This window comes from Siniperca chuatsi, linkage group LG12 (assembly GCF_020085105.1).
Source record: "Siniperca chuatsi isolate FFG_IHB_CAS linkage group LG12, ASM2008510v1, whole genome shotgun sequence".
In the NCBI taxonomy this organism is placed as follows: domain Eukaryota; kingdom Metazoa; phylum Chordata; class Actinopteri; order Centrarchiformes; family Sinipercidae; genus Siniperca; species Siniperca chuatsi.
The window spans coordinates 6,355,659-6,375,695 of NC_058053.1; the positions used below are offsets into that span (position 1 = coordinate 6,355,659).

Consider the following 20,037-nt stretch of genomic DNA (forward strand, 5'->3'; position numbering starts at 1 on the left):
GGCAGTCAGTCCTCTTCTCTCTGCCTCCTGATTTGCAATGCTAATTCGAGGAAGTCTGTTTCTGATCCCAACTGGTTACTTTGTCTCTTTCATAGCTGCCAGAAATGCTTCACGGGGACAGTGAGGACCACAAGCGCTGCCAGCTGGGACACTTTATGCTGCAGAACCTGGGCATGCTGACTGGGTTCGGCATCATGCTGCTCATCGCCATCTTCGAAGACCAAATCGTTTTCGATTTTGGCTTCTAGTAGAGGAGAGAGCAGGACGCTGGGAAGTGAAGGAGGGGAGAGAAGGATGTATCAAAATTGTTCTTCTTGGCCTTAACATGCTTTGTTTGCGATGTAACGGCCCAGTCTTGCATGCAATGTGAGTCTCATTCATGGCCCGTGCCTCCATTCCAAACATGCAGCGGTAGCTTATGCATATCTCATGACTCTGCCAGTGATGTTTACACTCTGCTCCCCCATCACCTCTCCTCTGTCAGCTCCAATCTGTCTGCTCCCTGTGAAGCAAAAAAGGCAGAATAAAAGAAGAGCGAGGCTGCACTCCAACTGGAAAACACCTCCTCTGCTATGAAGCGGTAACCTCCATCTTAAGAAGAGCTGTAGATAGTAAAGGTGGTGCAGGACGCATGTTCCTGCAGAGAGGCAGCTGTCACGGCCCTGCAGCTCGCCGCCTATGCACCATCACCTGTTGTTAGTGTGTTGTCGTTGTACACCCCCCCGTCTCTTATCGACTGTGTGCTGTGTCCCATCATCCATGCCTCGTACATCTGTGGTGTGTGTTCCAGCCACCATTCATCATCGACTTTTGATGTCATCACGCTGTGTATCAAACGTCTCGTGTCTCTCTGTGCCAAGCCCAGGCCACTGGAGCAGCACCACGCCGCTCCACACACCGTCACCGTGTCCTTAAAGAGACGGAGAGCTCACTTTAGCTAGCTGCTACATCTGGAATAAACCCTTTAGCTTGTGTTGCTTCACCTGCAAAATGTGTTGACAGCTATAAGCTGCAGTGTCAAAATAGAAAAGCATTCCCCTGACTTTGAGTGGGAGATTGTCTAAATGGCTCAGTGTTTGTTTTTTGCTACAACTTTCTCCATTTATTACTTAAACCTTTGTAGTTCATAGCGGTATCTAACACAGTTGCCAAAGCCTTTACAAATTAGCATTTAAGACTTATCATTGTCTTTGTTTAGAAACTAGATGTCACAAATGTCTGACCAATCATTTTAAGGGTTTGACAATCTGTGGCCAAAAGGAGACCTATCCTTGTTAGGCCTTTATATTATATCTTTCTTTATAAGAATCAGCACCTTCAAAATGTGAATTCCGAAAAACTAGTTCAGCTTGTCTTCATCAAAAAGTATTGTAGTTTACTTGATGTATTTAAGGTGCCTCTTTGAGTTCCTAAAGGGTGCTTTGTCCAGTTGGTTCGCCCTGCAGTGGACATTTCATTACAGCGGGAGGTCGAGTTGTCATTTTTTTGATGTACTGTAAATACAGGAGGTCTATATAGTGTCAGTAGTTGAGCAGCTAAATTTTTTTTTTGTTCCTGCTATATAATTGTTTTAGAAAGTACTTCTGTCAAGGAATCAGTGAAATTCCTGACAATCAGAGACAGACAAAGCAAAAGACAGTACTCTTGTATCACAGGCACAGCACAAAAATACACTGGGTGCTTTAAAACGACACCATTCCCTGCACTTCTAATGGATGTTTAACCCGAGTTATCAAACCATTCGACAAAGATTATTATTATTTTAATATTTTTTACAAGCATTCCTCACGTATCTCATGTTTCTGAGGATGTACATTATCGTCACTATGCTATCTTCTGTGCCAAAACTGGCCTGAGTGTAGATTTTCAGTGGCTGGTGCTTGACAAATGCCCCCGACATTCCATTGGCTGTTCTGTGGCTCACATGTTAGCCTAGCTTCAGCTGCTGGAGCACACAGATGATGTGTGTGGCTTCATTTATCCTGTCACTGTGTGACATCCATCATCTATGTCTGAACTGGCTGTAAATCATCGTCAGTCACATTGAACTCGTGTTATTGATCTGAGTGAATCATGCATGAAGCATGAGTGAAACGGTACAGACGTTGTGTCGAGTGTAAACTTGTTTTCATTCTTTGTACTGCAAAGTTAAAATATTGACAACCTTTTTGTTACTTTTTAAATGAACTGTTTGAAGATCATGAGAAATTCTTTGGGGCGTAGTGTAACTGGTGTTATGAGCCTTTTTTAATGATGCAGGTTGGAGAGCAAATACCTTTTCTGCATCCGTTCTATCTTTTTACAGGCATTTTATTATTTAATCTTATGTTCATATTTAATGTTAATGCAATTGTTAAACGGTACCTGAATGCATCTTCATTCTGCTCTTATACCATCATTATTACCTTCATCATTTTCTGTTTCCTACAATATTCATTTTGATTGTGTTTTTTGTATTTTTAAAAGATTAGGAGTCCTTTTTTTAAACAGTATTTCTCTTTTGAGTTCCTGTATTACGTGTATAATTTAAATCTAAACTGTACTGTCAAGTGTTCGATAAGAGTTAGTGACACTTAAAGACACTATGCCCCAAAGAACAAGTTTCTTCACTGTTTATTGGGCAAAACAATTCCATGATTGTTCTCATTTTTGCTTTATTGTATGTATATTTGTTTAGTAATCTGGATATAAAATGCAAAATCTTTGCTGTTTGCCTGTCTGTACATTCTTCCCATTGCAAAAGGAAAATAAACTCTGAAAAGATCCCTGACTCCTGATCGCTGATGGTTCTGGCATAATGTTACAGAGGCAACTGGTGTACAGCTGCAAAACCACAACAGCATAACACATCCATCTTCTTCTGCCTCGCGTTGGTCCGCTCTCCACTCGTCTCCGGCTTCAGTTTGCGTTCCCAGATCAGCAGGTTTAGCAAAGTTGATTCTTAAATAAATGTGAAGGCTCAGTGAATGATGCATACATTTAGAAACTAAATAAATTATCGCTAATGTGGTTGCTGTAGTGTTTGGGCACATTACTGTTGACTGTTGTCCTCATACACCAATGCTCACATGCTAAGTGCTAGATACTGTATACGTCAATGTTATCTACAATCAACTGAATCATGACAGTACTTAATACTTAAGGCATCTGGACATGCAAGAAGCACAGTCACCTTTGACACTACTTGTAGTAAGATTTCTCTTTCAGTCTCCATTAAGACCGTGAAGACAACCAGTGCTATTGTTTACAACAAACAATACCCTGTTACAAAGAACTAGTGGTCTTATAGTTATTACCTGTCATTGTTATATTATTTATTTTTATGTACTGCATAAAAAAGAAGACTGTGTGTGTTCTTTTTCTTTTTAATTACACGTCAGTGCATACGTGTGAAACAAACAGAGGCTAGGAGCTGAGCTGGCAGAGCAGTGCTACCCCTCGTCTGATCCAGTGTTCAGCAGGCACGTTGGAGTTGAGCGTCATGGCGATGACATAATTGGTGGAGTGGCCGGTGGTGGACAGGGTGCCACGCCGCTCGCTGGTCTTGTAGACGGGCACCACGTAACACATCCTCTGGGGAATGTCCTGTCGTTTGACAGGCTTCAGCCACATCTGACAGAGGGGCAGACAGGGTCAGATGATGTGATTTTTAAAATGTAAGCTGTGGCTGCCACATTTGCCTATTTTACCTCCATTAGCTACTTTAGCAATTAGTCACTATCATTTCGGGGTTGTTTTCCATTCACTACATTTGACTAGTGGAATAATTAAACTGGCAAATGAAATTCAGTACGCCTCTGCTGACGAGCAACAAAGTTAACAACCAAAGCTGATTATATGGCAACTGCATGATGATGGCCATGGTTGTTGTCAAAGAAACAATAAGGTGAGATTGTAATTAAGGTTCAAAGGTCAGGACAGGAAGCTAAACATGAAACAGTGGCACTAACCTGGATCTCTGTTTTCTAGCCAAACATTAACTTACAAATTGGAACTTTGGGGACATAAACTACATAAAACAATAGCATAGTCCCCTTGGGCTATTAAGAAGTCTTGGTTGTGCAAAAGGGATAAACTGGGCCACTCAAAAAAACATCTTTTAAAAAACAAAACAAAAACAGTTTGTTGAGTTGCAGCCAGAAAAGTATTCGTCTGGTTCCATAACGGATGCCTCTGTGAAGATTTGCATTTCAAAGCCAGCCACGCAGCCTCTGTTGTGGACCCCGCACACACACACACACACACACACACACACACACACACACGCACACAAATAATAAACACATTTTTAATTAAGTTCCACTCTTGTCAAAACCCGATTCTGTTAATAACTTGCCCTGAAATGTCTGAATATTAAAAAAGTCAGTCTTGTGCATTATTCATAATCACTGAATGCATTGTGAAGAAGAGAGAACAGAGGGAGAAAAATAATTTAAAAAAGAAGAAAAACTTGATCAGTCCTCGTTCTCTGCCACCGGCACTCTGCTTCCATCACTCTGTCATAAACCATATCAGGCTGTGTTAATTAATAAAAGGATGAGAGAGCAAAGGAGCTAGGCTTCCTACAGGCAGAACGTAACAACAAAAACAAAGTGCTGAAGCTGCTGCTGCTCAGTCCGTGAACATCCTCCTGGGTAGAGCTGCAGCCACAGTACGGTGCTGGTTGTTCACTTGCTCCTCAGAGACTCACAATATTGGTCTCTGATTAAAAAAACTGCCGTCTCGTAGGAGTTTACAAGCTGAATAATGAAGGAATCTGCCCCATTTTCATAATTTGATACGTGAACAGATATTATCTTTCCTCTCTTTTGACACCCTGAGGGATTCACAGGAGCAGAATCAATAAACCTCCTCCCCTCAAACTTTATGTAAGAATTGTTATGCATCAAGGATTTGATTTTATTTGTTTTAGTCGCCTGCAGTGACGAAACAATATCACCGTAAGGTCCATTTAATAGCTGTTCTGTACTGTAGATGTTCAAATTAAACTTTTTTGAGAACTTTCAGCACTTGATATCCACGTTGGCTTAAACATTTACTTAAAAAAAATCCATTAACTTTGAAGCCAACGTGGATGAGAAGTGACACGGTCAAAAGCTCCAGAACAGCTACTAAATGGACCTTGAGGAGAGATTGTTTCGTCACCTGCATCTCATCTGTATTTCAGAATCAGAATCAGAATCAGAGATACTATATTGATCCCTGAGGGGAAACTCTTTTGTTACAGCAGCTCACTATCACGTCAGTGCACACAGGAATAGAAGTACTAAGCAAAAAATATAATACACTATAATACCGGTCAGATAAATAAATTAAGTACGAAGTGGGTATATATTATTTGTAGGCAGCTTGGCCCCAGACCTTTGAATCACCACCTGAATCTCAGATTTGTGATTTAATAAGTCAGGTGTTATTCCCACTGATGGCTGTACAGTTACGTAGTGGGGGGAGTTATTTCGGGCGCTGATGGTTCCAGAAATAACATAAACAATATTACGCCACTCACAGTTGGAGTATAAATGTGAAGGCTGGACACGAAACTCTCCCAGTTGAATACAACTGCATTAGAAAATATCTGATTCTTTGATAAAAGTCAAACGTCCTGTGTACATAAAAACTTCAGGGAAGAAGTTAACTACGACTCCCAAGGTGCATTTCGGCAAGAAACATCCAATCACCGAGCTCAAAATTCTGTCACGTGCGCCACTAACGGCGGGCGAGAGATAAAGATTATGCTGTTGAAAAAACTGATTTTACCATCTGCAGCTTATATCGATTCACTTTTAATGTCTGGGTCGATTTTGGATGAATTCAGCAACTATGGCTTCTGGTCAACATAAACCTACAGGATTATATATTGTATATCCAGGGGACTCCTGTGTTTTTATGTAAAGCAACACTGAGGATATCCTTTAAAGAAACATTTGAAAGGGTAACACAGAATGTGGAAAAACACTTCCAGAACCTGCAGCCAATCAGGTGATTGGAGATACAATCAACCAATTGAAGCTTAGTAGGTGGGATGAAGAACGTAGACGCCATCTTCCTGCGTAGCTTGCTAGCTAGCTACATCCATGAAAAATGGCAAACAGAAATGGTGTCAAGCTTAGATAAGATGAACACAGCTGTATAAGTTGTTGTAAATTGACTATATATAATATCTGCTCCCAGCAAACGTTACATCCTCTGTTTTGAGTGTTATCAGGCTATTTCTGTGGATTCTTAAATGGGTCCTAATCAATATCTGTGTACAGTATGTGTGTGCTGTGTGTGTGTGCTCCTCACCACAGGCATGGGGTCATGCAGCACTTTGGGGTAGGACTCAGCAAGAAGCTTGGTCTTTCTGTCCCAGCGGGCGCCATCAAGAAACAGACCTCTAATGTACACACCTGAGTGTCACACACAAACACAGAGACAATTCAGAGGTCCGAGAGAGGTGGTTAGTGCTACTATGATATTAATATCACCAACTAGCTTCTACCCTGTGACTACGATGCATGTTGGCTCTCCCAGCAACCGTAAAACTTTATGAATCAAGCTGAACTAACACTGTCTTGTCATAAAGCATGCAAGGCTGGGAAAAAAGGGGCGAGATTTAGAGATAACTGACTGTTAGCATCCTGTCAGTATCACACACCCAAATGCACAAACACACTGTCGGATTTGTATCTTGGCAGTATAGGCTGTGTCAGTGTGATGGGGCCCCAGCTGGGGACTGATTGAGGGTGAGGGTTTATGTGGGACTTTGACTGAGAATCTCACAGCAAAGCAGTAGGCACAGCGAGGGGCTGACACAGGCCTGCTGCAGACGAGAGGCAGGGAGGCTTTGCTTTAACTTACTTTCTCACTTTACTCTCTGCCTCTCTTATATTCAGTCAGCCTAATGTCAGTTTTCATCTTTTTGTTTCTTCTCTTCCACCCACTGCTTATTTCACTTTCTGCTTTGAAAACTCACTTTTCATCCCCTTGTACCCTTTTTATTCTCTTTCTGACTCCTTCCCTCTTCAAGTGCTCTATATCTTCCTACTATACTTTCTGTACCTTCAATTAACTAGGGGATTGTTTGCTGAATAGAGCCATTTTATCCTATCAAAAGCTATCCTAATATCCTGCTTTCACTATTAAACTACCACCCTTCCTTCTCCCTAAACACACCCTTTCTCACCCTATCTTCTCTACTACTCGTTAGCATCCTACCATCCTCTGGGGGCCGTTTATATTGTATGTCATCCAGGACCTCAAAGTCGAAGCCGAGCAAGTCAATAGGGACGGTGTGTTTCCTGGCATAGTTCTGCTGGCTGCCTGTGAGGAAGGCCTGGGTGAAGAAGAATCCTGACACCCAGAATACAGCAGGCATACCCTGATCATACCAGTCCTGAAAGCACAGCAGGGCCAGAGAAGAGAGTGACATTTATAACCAAAACCAGCCAGAACACAGTGGACCCAGTGGGTTTCAGATGGGTGGTCTTAGGTTTAGGTTACAATACACTTCTTTTTTTTTTTTTTATTTTTTTTTTTTTTTTTTACAGTTTTGCATTTCTATAGGTTATACCACAAAAGATTTTTTTTTTTTTAAATGCACAAATGAGCAACAAAAACAGAAATTAGGGATGGCGGGGGACAATTACAGTACAATACTGTATGGTTAAACATAATGTTCGGTTGATCGTGTAACTGAACATTTTACATTTTACAAATCATCTCAGGTTCAAGCTCACAAAAAAATAAAACATGTCTGGGCATGCAAAATTGTAATGTCAAAGGGCAATTCTTCACTTGATCCCAAAACATTTCTGAACCATTATTAATATCACTTAACATATCTGCTATTCTTTCCATACCAAGAGGGTTTAAAATGTCAGGTAACCAGTTATCTATTGAGAGACTAGAGCCATGCTAGCAGCTCTGTGAGGCTGTAGGCACAGACAGCGGCTCAACTTTGAACGAAATGCTAACATCAGTATGCCAGCGTGCTGGCAATGACAATGCTAACACGCTGATATTTAGCAGGTATAATGTTTACAATGTTTACATCATTTGCTAATTAGCACTAAATACAAAGAACAGATGGGAATATCTTTAGTTTTACCATCATACCACTAGCACGGCTAAAAACAATTATGCTTACGAATCGAAATTCACCAAATCACTCTCTTGGCAGCCCAAAAGGCTAGCCTTTTATGGAAAACAGCTGTGCAGTCCTGGACCCCAGCAAACAAACAGGACAAACAGAGAGATTTATATTCATAGATGCTGATGGTGAGTTAATCACTTCTGTCCAGGAGGATTTAGTACTTTAATCCACACGCTACAGCATGTGGATTAAAGTACCCACTTGCCCAAAGCCATGCCAGCTAGAGTCCAAGTTTGGACGAAGTAATCAAGCTCTATGTAAAATTTGTGAGGTTACAGTAATTGCCAAGTTATATGGTAATATAGTTCACTTAAGTAAAGCAAGAGAGAAAAGTTTTTTTGTTTTTTGCAAAATTGTACACTTGGCACGCTGTGTTCCTAATGATCTGTTTTTGTCTTTATATTAAAGTGTGACTTGACTAAACATGAATTCAAATTGGACCATCCCTTTTCTTTAGTATTTTCCATCTATTAGCCTGACCATTCATATTAAATGAAAATATGCTTGTTTCCTGTATGGGATGAGAAGAACAACATCAGTTTCTTTTGTGTGCGCTCAGTAGAGAATGCTCCAAAACATGTTTGCCTAGCTGAGCACAAAGACTGGAAGGCACACTATAACTTGTGTATATTACATGTGTATAGTTAGCTTACACATTGGAACCATTTATTAACTAACAAAAGCTGGACCTGTCACCTGTAACTGGGCCTGTGTAAGATACAACTCTGCTTCCAGTCTTTGTGTTACTGTAAGCTAGGCTAAAATGTCTTGGAATAATCAGTCTGCAGAACACACTGAGATGAAACTGATGTTTTTCTTCTCAACAGCAAACAATCATATTTCCTAAAATGTCAAGGTATTCTGTCAAGAAAGCGAGCTGTGACTTTCCAGTTCACCCTGTGGGGAGTCATGGGTGGACATTTCCGTTGGATAAGACACACACACACACACACACACACACACACACACACACACACACACACACACACAGTACATTCTTTTCACTCCACTGAGTAATGATGAACAGGAGGAATCCAGTCTTCCTCCAGTGGAAATTGAAAGGGAAACATGGGAACTGACTGTTAGATGAAGAAGTTCACTTTGCAAACTCACATGATACAGTAGGTCATGTGTCTGCATGTGTTTCCTGTAGCAACTCTGCCAATGAGTGAAAAGCATTACTAGATCCCCCTACCTCCTATGTGTTGACAAGTGAAGTGCTCTTGTGTAACTACAGTGTGACACAGCTTAAGGCAGGGTTTCAGATCACCACAGAGGGTACAGCAGGCACTGACATAACTTTTTCATGTGCTACTAGCTCCTCACCACTGAGAGGCCAAACATGGTTCCAGAGACTTGCAGAGTCTATGACAAGGAGCACTGAAGTACTTCTGGAGGCTTGTGGTGGCCCAACACCTTGCTAAGACATTTTCCTTCAATCTTTGTATCTCTGTTATGTAACTCAACGTTGGTGAGGTAATATTACCCTAAAGAGAGACTGAATCTGTTTGTGAGGCCGATTACACAACAGCTTTTTACCACTTAAGCAGTGTTTGTGTATGTGTATGCCGACTGTTGAGGTATTTGCCTTTCAGTGGGGAGTGACCATGGCGTTGTGTATGCACTAATCTGACTCTGCTATAAGAGTGATTAAGAGATTAAGGTCTTTCCTTCTTACAATGAAAACAAAAGTTATAAACAGATTCTTGTTTCTTTCTCCACATCTCTGATTCTTTCTCTCGTTTCTGTTTATTTATTTTTATTTTTTTATACGTAACCCCACTGCCTTATTTCTTTTTACACAATTTACTTAATAGTTGTGACTTTTCCACATTCTCTATGTACTTCTTTAATTTTTCAGCATCTGATTGTGAACTTTTCTGGCAGGTTTCAGTACCTGTAAGAACGTGAGTCGCTCCAGGAAGTCGTTGACGTAGCTTCCCAGCGGTTTGAGGCTGGGGTAGGACTTCTTCATCCACATGCCTGGGATACGACCCTTCAAGATGCTGCTAACCACCTCCTCCAGCTCTGCAGACATCACCACCAGCCCCTGCACATGAACACACATGCAAATACACATATTCACCCACAAACACGTGATTAACATCTTCACTAATTCAACAATGTGAAGTTGTTCAAGCCCTGTTCTAACGCTGAATCGAATATGAGAGAATTTCAAGCTTGTCACTTAAATACTCATCTCTGGTGACAGACAGCCACATAAGTTATCGCTCTGCAGGTTGCCTTTGATACCAGTATGAAAGATGATGTGCTCATTCCCCTTCCTGACTCTTTATGCTCTCTCCAATTCAATCCCATGAGACGGGTGCATCTCAGAAGGAGAGGAAATGTGCATGGAGTTTGTTTATTAAATGGTATAAAGAGACGCATGTGTGTGTGTGTGTTCAGGCATGTGTTTTTTATTTTTTGAATGTGGTGTAATTAGGATGCAATGCTACACATTTTCATGCACATATATTCAGATGGCGTTCTGTTTGGTCTTTAGTTTGCAACACTGAACTAAATAATTCTATGAACTAAATAATTACAGTCTAATGTATTCTAATTATAGGCTATGTCCTGGCACGTGCAAAGTCATTTCTTTGCCTGAGGATGTTATGGCCTAAATAGATACCTTCACTTCTTCAAGTCTCCTGGTGGCAATTTGAAAGAAAAAAAAAAACACTGATTAAAACGATATTAAGGCTTTAACATAGCTATGTTTGGGAGCTTAATTGTCAAGGGTTTTAGCTCATCACACACAGCAGTGGTGGTTCCTGCCAGTACTTTGGCACCCTCTCTCTTGTTTTTTTATGCATCCAATGACTGCAAAATCACAACCCAAGTTTCAAACTATTCCTTTTGAAACCTGACATCACATACACATGTTCATATTTTTAGCCATGCTAGTGGCATGGCTCTAGGGATGGCAATGTCAGCCCACCACTTTGGTTCAGACTGAAATATCTCTACAACTATTGGATGGATTGCCATCTTTGTCCAATACTTAATCACCAAACACCTGCAAAACTAAATATATTCCCATCTGTACTTTGTATTTTTAATGCTAAACTAAAATAGAGAATATGGTAAACATTATACCTGCTAATCATCAGCATGTGAACATGAGCATGTTCACATGTTGACGATTAGAATTTAGCTCAAAGCACCGCTGTGCCTAAGTACAGCCTCAAAGAGTCGCTAGCATGGCTGTGATTATACTGTACAGTCTAGGCAAAAGGAAGTGGTATGAATACATAATGGCAATGCAGGAATGGAGATACTGTATGTAGCAGGGTGGGCTCAGTTCTTCTCTATGCTACAGAGGAAAAGGGCACCGAGAGAATGTCACTAGAGCACTAGATTTAGATGGCTGCTTTTTACCTGTCATTCACACAAGGTGAACAACATTTCTTTAATGTATCCATTTCATTTTTCATTCCACAGCTCATTGCTTTAAATCTTTGCCTAGTGCATAATCTAACAACAAAATATAATAACATACTGTACATAGATTTTCAGGAGGATGTAGTTCTTCTGTATGGTGGTTAATTTCCACAAATTGAACACAAAAAGTTTCACAATAACTGTCCAAGCATTGAAGATGGAAAATGATGGTGTTAGATTAGTACATTTGAAGTGTTGCGCTGAATGCTTACAGTATCTGATTTCTAAAGATGTATTACCAGAGTTTCCCCTGTAATCATTCAGCAGAGGTGTGCCTCCTCTCATGAAATATTGCTTTCACTGCACAGAAATGTAAAATCAATGATGATTCATCATTTGGCCTCACTGTTTATCCAAAACAAACAAATTTAGTGTAATTACAGTGCATTTGGCCATTTATCGTGCTATAAGTATCCAAACAATAAGGATCCCTGAGAATGGGACAAGGACTGAGTTCAAAACCAAACAACTCCTAGCCCTTGCTGCTAACATGAACTTGAGGAGAACTTTTCTTTTACATCCAATCTCTACCAGCTCCTCCTGCGTACCTTTATGGCCTTCTGAATGTTGACACAGGAGTCTCGGATGGTGCAGAGCAGGTTGTTGAAGCGGCCCATCTCCTGCACCAGCACTGTGTTCATGCTCTGATTGTAGCTGGTGGGAAAGCGCCTCATCGCTGCCTCCAAGTCAAAGTCTCCAGGCAGTTTGCTCAGGATGTCAGCTGCCACATCAAAGACCATGTCATCTGAGGATTTGGCGTCTCCGCCTGAAGAGCGGGACTGATCAGAGACACACAGAGCGACAGAGGACGGATGAGAAGGGGAGGCAGGACTTGTGGCTCGGATTGGTTTGACAGTTCATTCGTTTATCTTTTGCTGTCTTTGACTTGTCAAATTATGTATTCCCTTTTTAGGACTCTTTTGCATTGGTGCTATTTTGATCCTGAAAAGACCCTGATGTTAAGAGGTTCTGACTTCTGACTTGACTTTGCTTGTATTTCATCATCTTTGCGCCAGAGTGATTTAGATGCATGCTTTTAAAAGGACACAAAATTACACAGAATTTCATAGTCATATGATTTATCTCTTAATTTTACCTTCCCATTCTTGATTTGACATTTTTTAGGCTAGCCTACAGCTACCACTGTAACACCACTGATGAGATCCTAAGCACATACTTACTGGAAACTTACCCCCCCCCCGACACACACACACAGAGAGCCTCATAAGATAGAAAGCTTCACAACATTTCCCCCTATTTCTCCCACATTTCTCCCACACAGAAATTTGACACAATCTTATCAACAATTTTAATAATCATTCATGCTGATAATCATTCACTCTAATCTGTGATTCTTCCACTTTCATCTCAGTCGAACTTGCACCATTTACCTATTTGATGCTCAGTTACTAGCCAGTGGTAATGGATAATCATTGGCTAATGGCATTGGGGTTACAGTAGGGGAATGACAAATAGCTGTTTCATTCCATTTGAAGCGTCTCCCTGTTTATCGGTCATTGAGACTGATGAGAGCGTATTAGATGCTAATAAAGTCCACACATGACTGAAGCCATTATTAATCTTGTTGAAGGGAGTTTATATGATTAAATGTCAGACTCCATTGAGCTCTAATTTTAACTTGAAGTTGAGAAGTGGCAATGCCGTGGAAATATTTTCCTATTTGTTTGTAGCAAGTCAGGTCTGTAGCTGCCAAAATTTACTTTTGGTGTTTGTGACAGCATATGTACACTGTATACTGGTAGCTCAAAAAGATTAAATAAGAGGAATTAGAATGTATAGGATGCATATAGAGTATGTTTAAGCGTGCACAAATGACATTCCGGTCTGGTTCGATATGTAGATCACTTGCATTTGTTTAATATCAAGTTTAATTCCCACAGGAATTTAGACAAGTTTTGGCACAGTGAAACATCTTTGCTGAGAGACACTGCATCTTAAAATAAACAAATGGATACAGGGATAAATAAAAATCCCTTTCCATTTTGCAAGAAGCTGTACTTCTGTCGTCTTCAAGTAGGTTTTGATGATTTGATTTGCAGCCAACACTGACTGGAGCTGGGTGGTAAGATATAATCCTCAACAAGCTAACCTAGTCTAACTCTTCAGAGCTGAGATATAATGATGTGGGATCACACAGCTCTGCCAAAGCCACTGTGAGTCACACTGTGTCTTTGCAGTGGCAATGGACGACAACCTAATAAGAGGGATTTTTTTGTTCTTTGAGAAGTCTCTATAAACAACTGAAAAATTTATTTATATCTTTTCTCTTTAATTAATGTTGCATAGTACATTTTAATGGAGCGCAATAAAATATTTAATGCTGGTATGGATACTTGGAAAAGTCGGCGGAAACTCGGGGGAAGCACATTGATGCTGTGTGCGTTTATGTGAGACAGTATTTCAGTGTCTGGGTGCATGCGTTTTAATGTGTGTTCTTCAGTTGTTTAGTGTGTATGTGTGTGACATGCATTGGCTGGGTGAGAGCGTGATACACACTATCCACAGTTTGAAAATCTACTAGCTGAGTAGTGGCATTCCAACTGAGCATCTGGGATGTTGGCCAAGAAGGGATGCATTGTTTTGGGAAGCGACCCAGGGCCGCTGGCATTGAAAATCAGCGAACTTCACCTGTAACCATGCCAGGCCACAGTGCTGTATCATGTCTGATATTTCTTGCCAGGTTTTATGGTCAAAAACATCATGATCATTTAATGGCACAATAATGAATTCAGGATTCATTTCACACATTGCTGTCTTCATTATTATAATGAATGGTATTAAAAAGAAATCTTAGCAGTAAGCTTCACATTCAGAAGTTGCAATGGCTCAAATGAAATACTTGACAACTGATAGTACAGAATCTCAAAGCATTACTCTGTATTTGTTTACTTTTTGTAAAAGTGTGATCTAAAAATTCTGATGTTTTGTCAATGTGCGTATGTATTTTAGCACTTGTACGTGCGTGTTACTTAGTTCCTGACTGGCGGCTAATCAATATGATACTTGGTGTTTCACAGGTCCAGGTGGATTTACCTGTGTAAGCAAGATGCTGTCAAAGAGTAGTTGTGTCTCAGCCTGATCCTTGGTAATATCTGCGTTGGCGTTCATGCCAAAAATCTCCGGTGATGGGTTGAGAGGCAGCGACTTGGTGTATTCTATGTAGCTATTGTACTGCAACAGAGATGCAGAGGGAGAGGAGTGGAGTGAAGTAAGAGGACAATTTTTAACGCAACATCAGGAAACATCTCGAGTAATAACACTCATTGAAAAACAAGTCGGCTCCTTAGATTGCTGACATTTATTATAATGACTATGTAAATGTGACTTCATGAATAAAAGATGTTGTTGGCGGGGGGGTGCAGCACTGGAGAACAAAATGCCAAATAAAATGGAGCGCGCCATAGATTGCACTTGTGTTAACAAATATATCAACCCTCACTGATGGTGGCTGCCTGCTGTGCCTTGTTACACACATTTTATCTCCTAATGACTTTTTAAAGGTAGCTCAACAATAGTGCTAAGCAATTGTGAGTCCTCTAATATGCTTAGTTTAAAAACAAACACATTAAAGTGAGTTTAACTTTTCTTGAGTTTTGAAAGCAATGATACTCCAGACACCTTCAGGTAACTGATGGGTGCAAGTCAAGAAACTGTTTTAGCTCTGCTGGCCTAACTGAAGGAAGACCAAATTGTTGGAAGATATATAAATATTTCGATATTTATATTTAAATAAGATGCTTCATAACACATTCCTGCTGCAGTGTACCATATCTCAAAAAAGGTCAAACTATCATGAATACAATAAAATACAGTGTATGTGAATATGTAGGTTAGTGTAGAATAAAATACCTGCATGTCTTAGATGATGAAAGTAAAAAAGAGCTACTTAACAGTTAACAGCTTCCCCTTGTGGTGAATCTGCAGCCTGCTAAATGCGACTGAACGAGTGAATGAGTTACAAGTCAGTTCAGTGAGGTGCTTTGCATCTAAAAACAGACTTTGCCCTCTTTGTGAACTCTATGTGAAATACTCTACTAATCTTCCCTGGTAATAACATGGAATTTCCTAATCTCTGTAAATCTTATATGCATCATTTGTGCTTATAGCCAAATCTAAGCTAAAGTTGAAATTTATAAAATACCCTTCTTGATGCAAAGACTGGTGTTTGTAATGATTTATAGCTGATTAATAGATATTTTGTGGGATTTTCTGTTTCTTACATCTTCCATATCTGGTGCATAGTAGAGCCCACTGGAATCAAACTTGTAGTCAGGGTCCTCGATGACCTTTGAGGTGTAGAAGATAGAGAGGATCGTGCGCAGGGTGCGTCTGTCCCAGTCATCTGTCACACGGCCTCCATAGTTACACTCACCAGTCATATAGCGGATGGCATCAAACGGCACTTCCTGCAGGAAACAAGAATGCATTTTAAACAGGAACCTAAGAATAGCCATGCGTTAGGGTTGTACGTTTTTAGAAGAGGTGAGCATTGAGAAATGCAGGATGTCAATGGGTGTGTACATTGTTAGTTGTGTTGTGTGTAGATTCTTCCGAAACAGGAAACCTGGCTGAAATTCACTTTACAACCTTGACTTGGAATGGAAACTGACATAATAGAAGGTGAAAGGGTGCGGTTGTGGCCATTGTGGCATTTTCTGGAGGAGGAATTCACTTACAAATGCAGTGGGCAACCCTTGGTTACAGGATGAAAATGTCACTCCGTCCAAAAAAAGATACTCTCAATAGTTAATTTCTGCCACTTCTTCTCAGCTACAGCGGAGGGACTGGCAATGGTGGAGGGTTGGAGTACTATCGGTTTGTGGAAAAATGTCAAGAGGGTTTTTGAATATAGCTGATGAAAGCAGGTCCTTGAGTGAAGAGGAACACACTTGTAAAAGCCAGATTTTCTATTACGGGCTTAGATGTTGAATATATATACGTATGAGTGGATAGTGTATGTGCATCTGCATGTGACAGTTAGAGTTTTATTTTGTGTCCAAGATATAATAGTCAGTTCATGTGCGTGTATATAAAGTAAATATGACAGAACAATGCTGTAGTAGTATGCACTAGCCTGCATCCCACACTGTATGGAATTTAGTAATTGGGGAAACATCTGATAGTGTTAGTGATAACTAACTTCAATTGAGTTACAGGAAAATAAGTTCATTTAAGAAATATAAAAATCATCCATGAAAGGAAAGACTTTAAAAAACAACTACCTGGTACTGTTCAAGGAACATGTGCAGCTGCTGTACAGAGATCCGGAGGTCGGTCTCATTGAACTCATATGGAATGTTCCAGCCTAAAGGTCCAAACTTCCTCCTCTCCTGGGTCAGGGCGTGGAAGAAACACAAGCCGTACAGCAGTTTCTTGAACACAGCCTGAGAGGTGGATAAGCACAAATGGAAGGTGTGGTCTTAGATAAATAGTGGTGGTCTTTTGGTATTTCCACAGCTAAAACAAACACTCTGAAATGCACAGTGGGAGTGATAAGAGACACAAAGGAGCTTAGGACACCCACTGATGTAGGCATGATAGATAGTCACCTGGACATACACAGAAACATGCACGCACACACTGACCGGCTTGCTGCAGCTGCCAAAAAACTCTGGGTCAGAGATGGGGTCCATTAAGAAGGAGCGTGCAATGTTGGCACGGAGGCCCTTCGGAGCCTCATTGGTCATCTTCACCCCATTCTGAAGCACCGCCACAGGGAAGGTGGGAGACGGGTAGCTAGTCAGCCAGAGCCTGAAGTCTGGGTGGGTCGTGTCTGGGTTCAGCTCCTGCTCACAGCCACAAAGACCAAGTAAAAAATTAAATATACTGAAAGACATGTAATTGCACTGTTCCCATCTGGTTTATAGAAAGTGTGTGTGTATGTGTGTGTGTGTGTTCTGACCTCACAGATTCTCTCCAGTGTTGACATCCATGATGTGGCCAAGTGGCAGTTCTGCAGAACCACCCAGGTGCCCTCTTTAATGCCCGTCTCAATCATACGCATAGCAATAGGACCCTGGCCTTGTCCCAGAGAGAGGGAGGTCAGCTTGTTACCCGTAAAGCCCTATGGGATAAGAACAGCCGTGCACACACACAATCACTTATGTAGCTGCTTTTTGACCGGGAAGGAGCCAAAAATACTTGTTATTGCTTTTAAGACCTGTGTGGGAGCCTGGGAAATCTAGAGGATTCAATTTCTCCTTTCATTTTGAGTTTGTACACACAGCAGGCTTCAAAGCTGCAGAATTTCCCAAGTGTTTCCGTACCATTTCATCTCCGAACTTGAGCAATGCAGCCATGGGGTCTGAGCCCGGGGAGAGGATGAAGATGAGGGGGGCACAGCAGTGGCTATCAACAAAGGCCTTACTCAGGTTGAAGGGTGGCGCTTCGATGAAGGGACGACCCAAACTGTCCGAAACAAATTCCTGTACCATGGGAATAACCTGGAGGACACATGAATGGAATGTTTGTGTGTGTTGGTGTGTATAAAGGTAGTCCTTATAACCTGATGCATTTCCTGACTTTTCCAGCAACTCAACAACTCAATATCCTAATCCTACCACCTATTGGAAAATAGCATATGAACTGACCTTGTCTGGTCTGAGACAACGGATCACCAGCATCCTCTGAAACTGGCTCAGCTTCTTCTGCCACTCATCAGGGAAGGGAGTCTTATGGGGATTCTGCAGATATGCACAACACAACCCATACTCAATTCAGACTGTACATAAATATCTAGGAGTTACTTCAGACACACCCACACCTGACAGAAGATCATGTAGTAATTCTGTTGTATAAACCTACATTCCAATACCAACGCTTAAGTGATTGGCCTACAATACAATCAAGTAAACCAGAAGAATACCTAAAAAATCACGCTAAATGACTTATTTTATTAATGCTGTTTAGAATAAGGAAATTCATCAAGAAAGGAGGCATGCTACTCATCAGGTTAGCTTCAAGAAACATGCAGCTAACTTTTCTTGGAGAAGATGAGGGGAGTTCTGGGGTGGGGTTGCATTGTATCGAGCTGTTGCAAGATTAAGCAATGTAATTAAGCAAAAAGAGGGGCAATCTGTAATGCGAATGGGGAGGAGAGTAATGCGTAATGGGAGATAGATAAATATGTATGAAAAAGCAAAGACTGTGGAAAAGGGAAAAACGGAAGGAGAAAGAGGTGGAGGAACAGAAAAGCCACTGGGTACTGGGTCAGAGCAATATGTTTGATTAATTTGTGGAACAAGTGTACCAGAAGAAGTGAGCAATGGTAGCGGGAACTTTTGGAATTATTTTCCCCAGGCTGTTTGTCGAGAGACTTCTGGCTATGTGTGTTGGCAGGTGCTTTGAGACGGATACACCTATTTAGGGTCTCCTGGGGACTCTCTGTGTGTACAGGGGTGTGTTAGCGTGCGTGAGCCAGAGTGCCTGTGTGCTTGATTGAACAGCTGTTCTTGCATCAAGATTGAATAAATGTGAATTCCACAACTGGAACAAACTAGATTTAATTAGATAGAAGTGTTGTGGCTGATTCTGTTGATTATAAATCAAAGATGGTGTGTGTATGTGTGTGACAGCAAAGAGACAAGCATGTGTGCGCGTGCACACATGCTTGTTTGTGTGCACCACACGTTGATTAAACAGCTGTTCTTGCGTCTAGATTGCATAGATGTGCCTAGCACAACAGGAACAGAAAAGATTTAATTAGATAAAACTTCAATTTTAGATTCTTTATAATTCAAAGATGGGGGAGGGAGCATGTGTGCATCATCCACACCTGACAGGCAAATTACTTTCCTCCCACTTTCTTTCTTCTCTGTCCCCTTTGTCTATGCTACATTTAAACAAATAAAACTCAGTTGTTTGACATAAAATGAGAAGTTGTAACTTAAACCTTTGAGGAATCTGGATCACTGAATCAGCAAAAGACAGAGTAAAAATGAATCAAATGTGAATTTAAATAGGAGAAGATTATAACATATCAGTCATACAGTAGGATCATACTGTAGTAAACAAACAAATACTAAGACCTGTTTGGCATCTATCAATAATGAAAAATTTATATTTTCATATTTGAAGACGTGCAAAATGGAGGGAGTAGTAGAAGCAGAACTAAAACTAAAATGAAGAAAACATAACATTACAGTATCAAATTATGAAATGTGTCCAGTATGTAATTATTAATATATGTATTCATGAACATTATCTAACACAAAAGAGCCAAATGCAAATGTGAAAATAGAGCTTATGTGTAAAAAGGTGTTTCCTGGTGTATGGGGCAAATGAAGGGGCTGCAGTGTATTCAGCACACTAGTTGGGGCGCTGCATGAGTGTTGTGGGATCCCACTGAGCTACCCTGCTGAGCTGCAGCGCAGGCAAAGCTGGCCTGTGGTTCATGTGCCACCCACTGGAAAATAGGTTTAACCTATTCACTCTGC

General features: G+C 40.8%; 2 protein-coding genes across 6 annotated transcripts in view; one reads left to right on the top strand and one right to left on the bottom strand.

Annotated features, from left to right (window-relative positions):
• slc39a10 (solute carrier family 39 member 10) overlaps positions 1–2,764 on the top strand; it is a 29,227-nt gene extending 26,463 nt beyond the window's left edge. For all 4 annotated transcript variants that reach the window (XM_044217755.1, XM_044217758.1, XM_044217756.1 and 1 more), the window contains one exon: positions 96–2,764. In XM_044217755.1, coding sequence (XP_044073690.1) covers positions 96–248 — 153 coding nt within the window. In that variant the 3' untranslated portion in view covers positions 249–2,764. The remainder of the gene's footprint in view (positions 1–95) is intronic.
• Positions 2,765–3,349: 585 nt separating this feature from the next.
• Positions 3,350–20,037, bottom strand: part of dnah7 (dynein, axonemal, heavy chain 7) — an 82,838-nt gene continuing 66,150 nt past the window's right edge. Inside the window, exons 55-66 of one of the 2 annotated variants that reach the window (XM_044217752.1) lie at positions 18,193–18,285; positions 17,869–18,045; positions 17,505–17,666; positions 17,188–17,388; positions 16,825–16,986; positions 15,823–16,008; positions 14,636–14,773; positions 12,130–12,360; positions 10,032–10,184; positions 7,198–7,375; positions 6,286–6,389; positions 3,350–3,612 (exon numbers count right to left, since the gene is read on the bottom strand). In XM_044217752.1, the coding sequence (XP_044073687.1) occupies positions 3,406–3,612; positions 6,286–6,389; positions 7,198–7,375; positions 10,032–10,184; positions 12,130–12,360; positions 14,636–14,773; positions 15,823–16,008; positions 16,825–16,986; positions 17,188–17,388; positions 17,505–17,666; positions 17,869–18,045; positions 18,193–18,285 (1,992 nt within the window). In that variant the 3' untranslated portion in view covers positions 3,350–3,405. The remainder of the gene's footprint in view (positions 3,613–6,285; positions 6,390–7,197; positions 7,376–10,031; positions 10,185–12,129; positions 12,361–14,635; positions 14,774–15,822; positions 16,009–16,824; positions 16,987–17,187; positions 17,389–17,504; positions 17,667–17,868; positions 18,046–18,192; positions 18,286–20,037) is intronic. The other variant, XM_044217753.1, reaches the window with a different exon arrangement.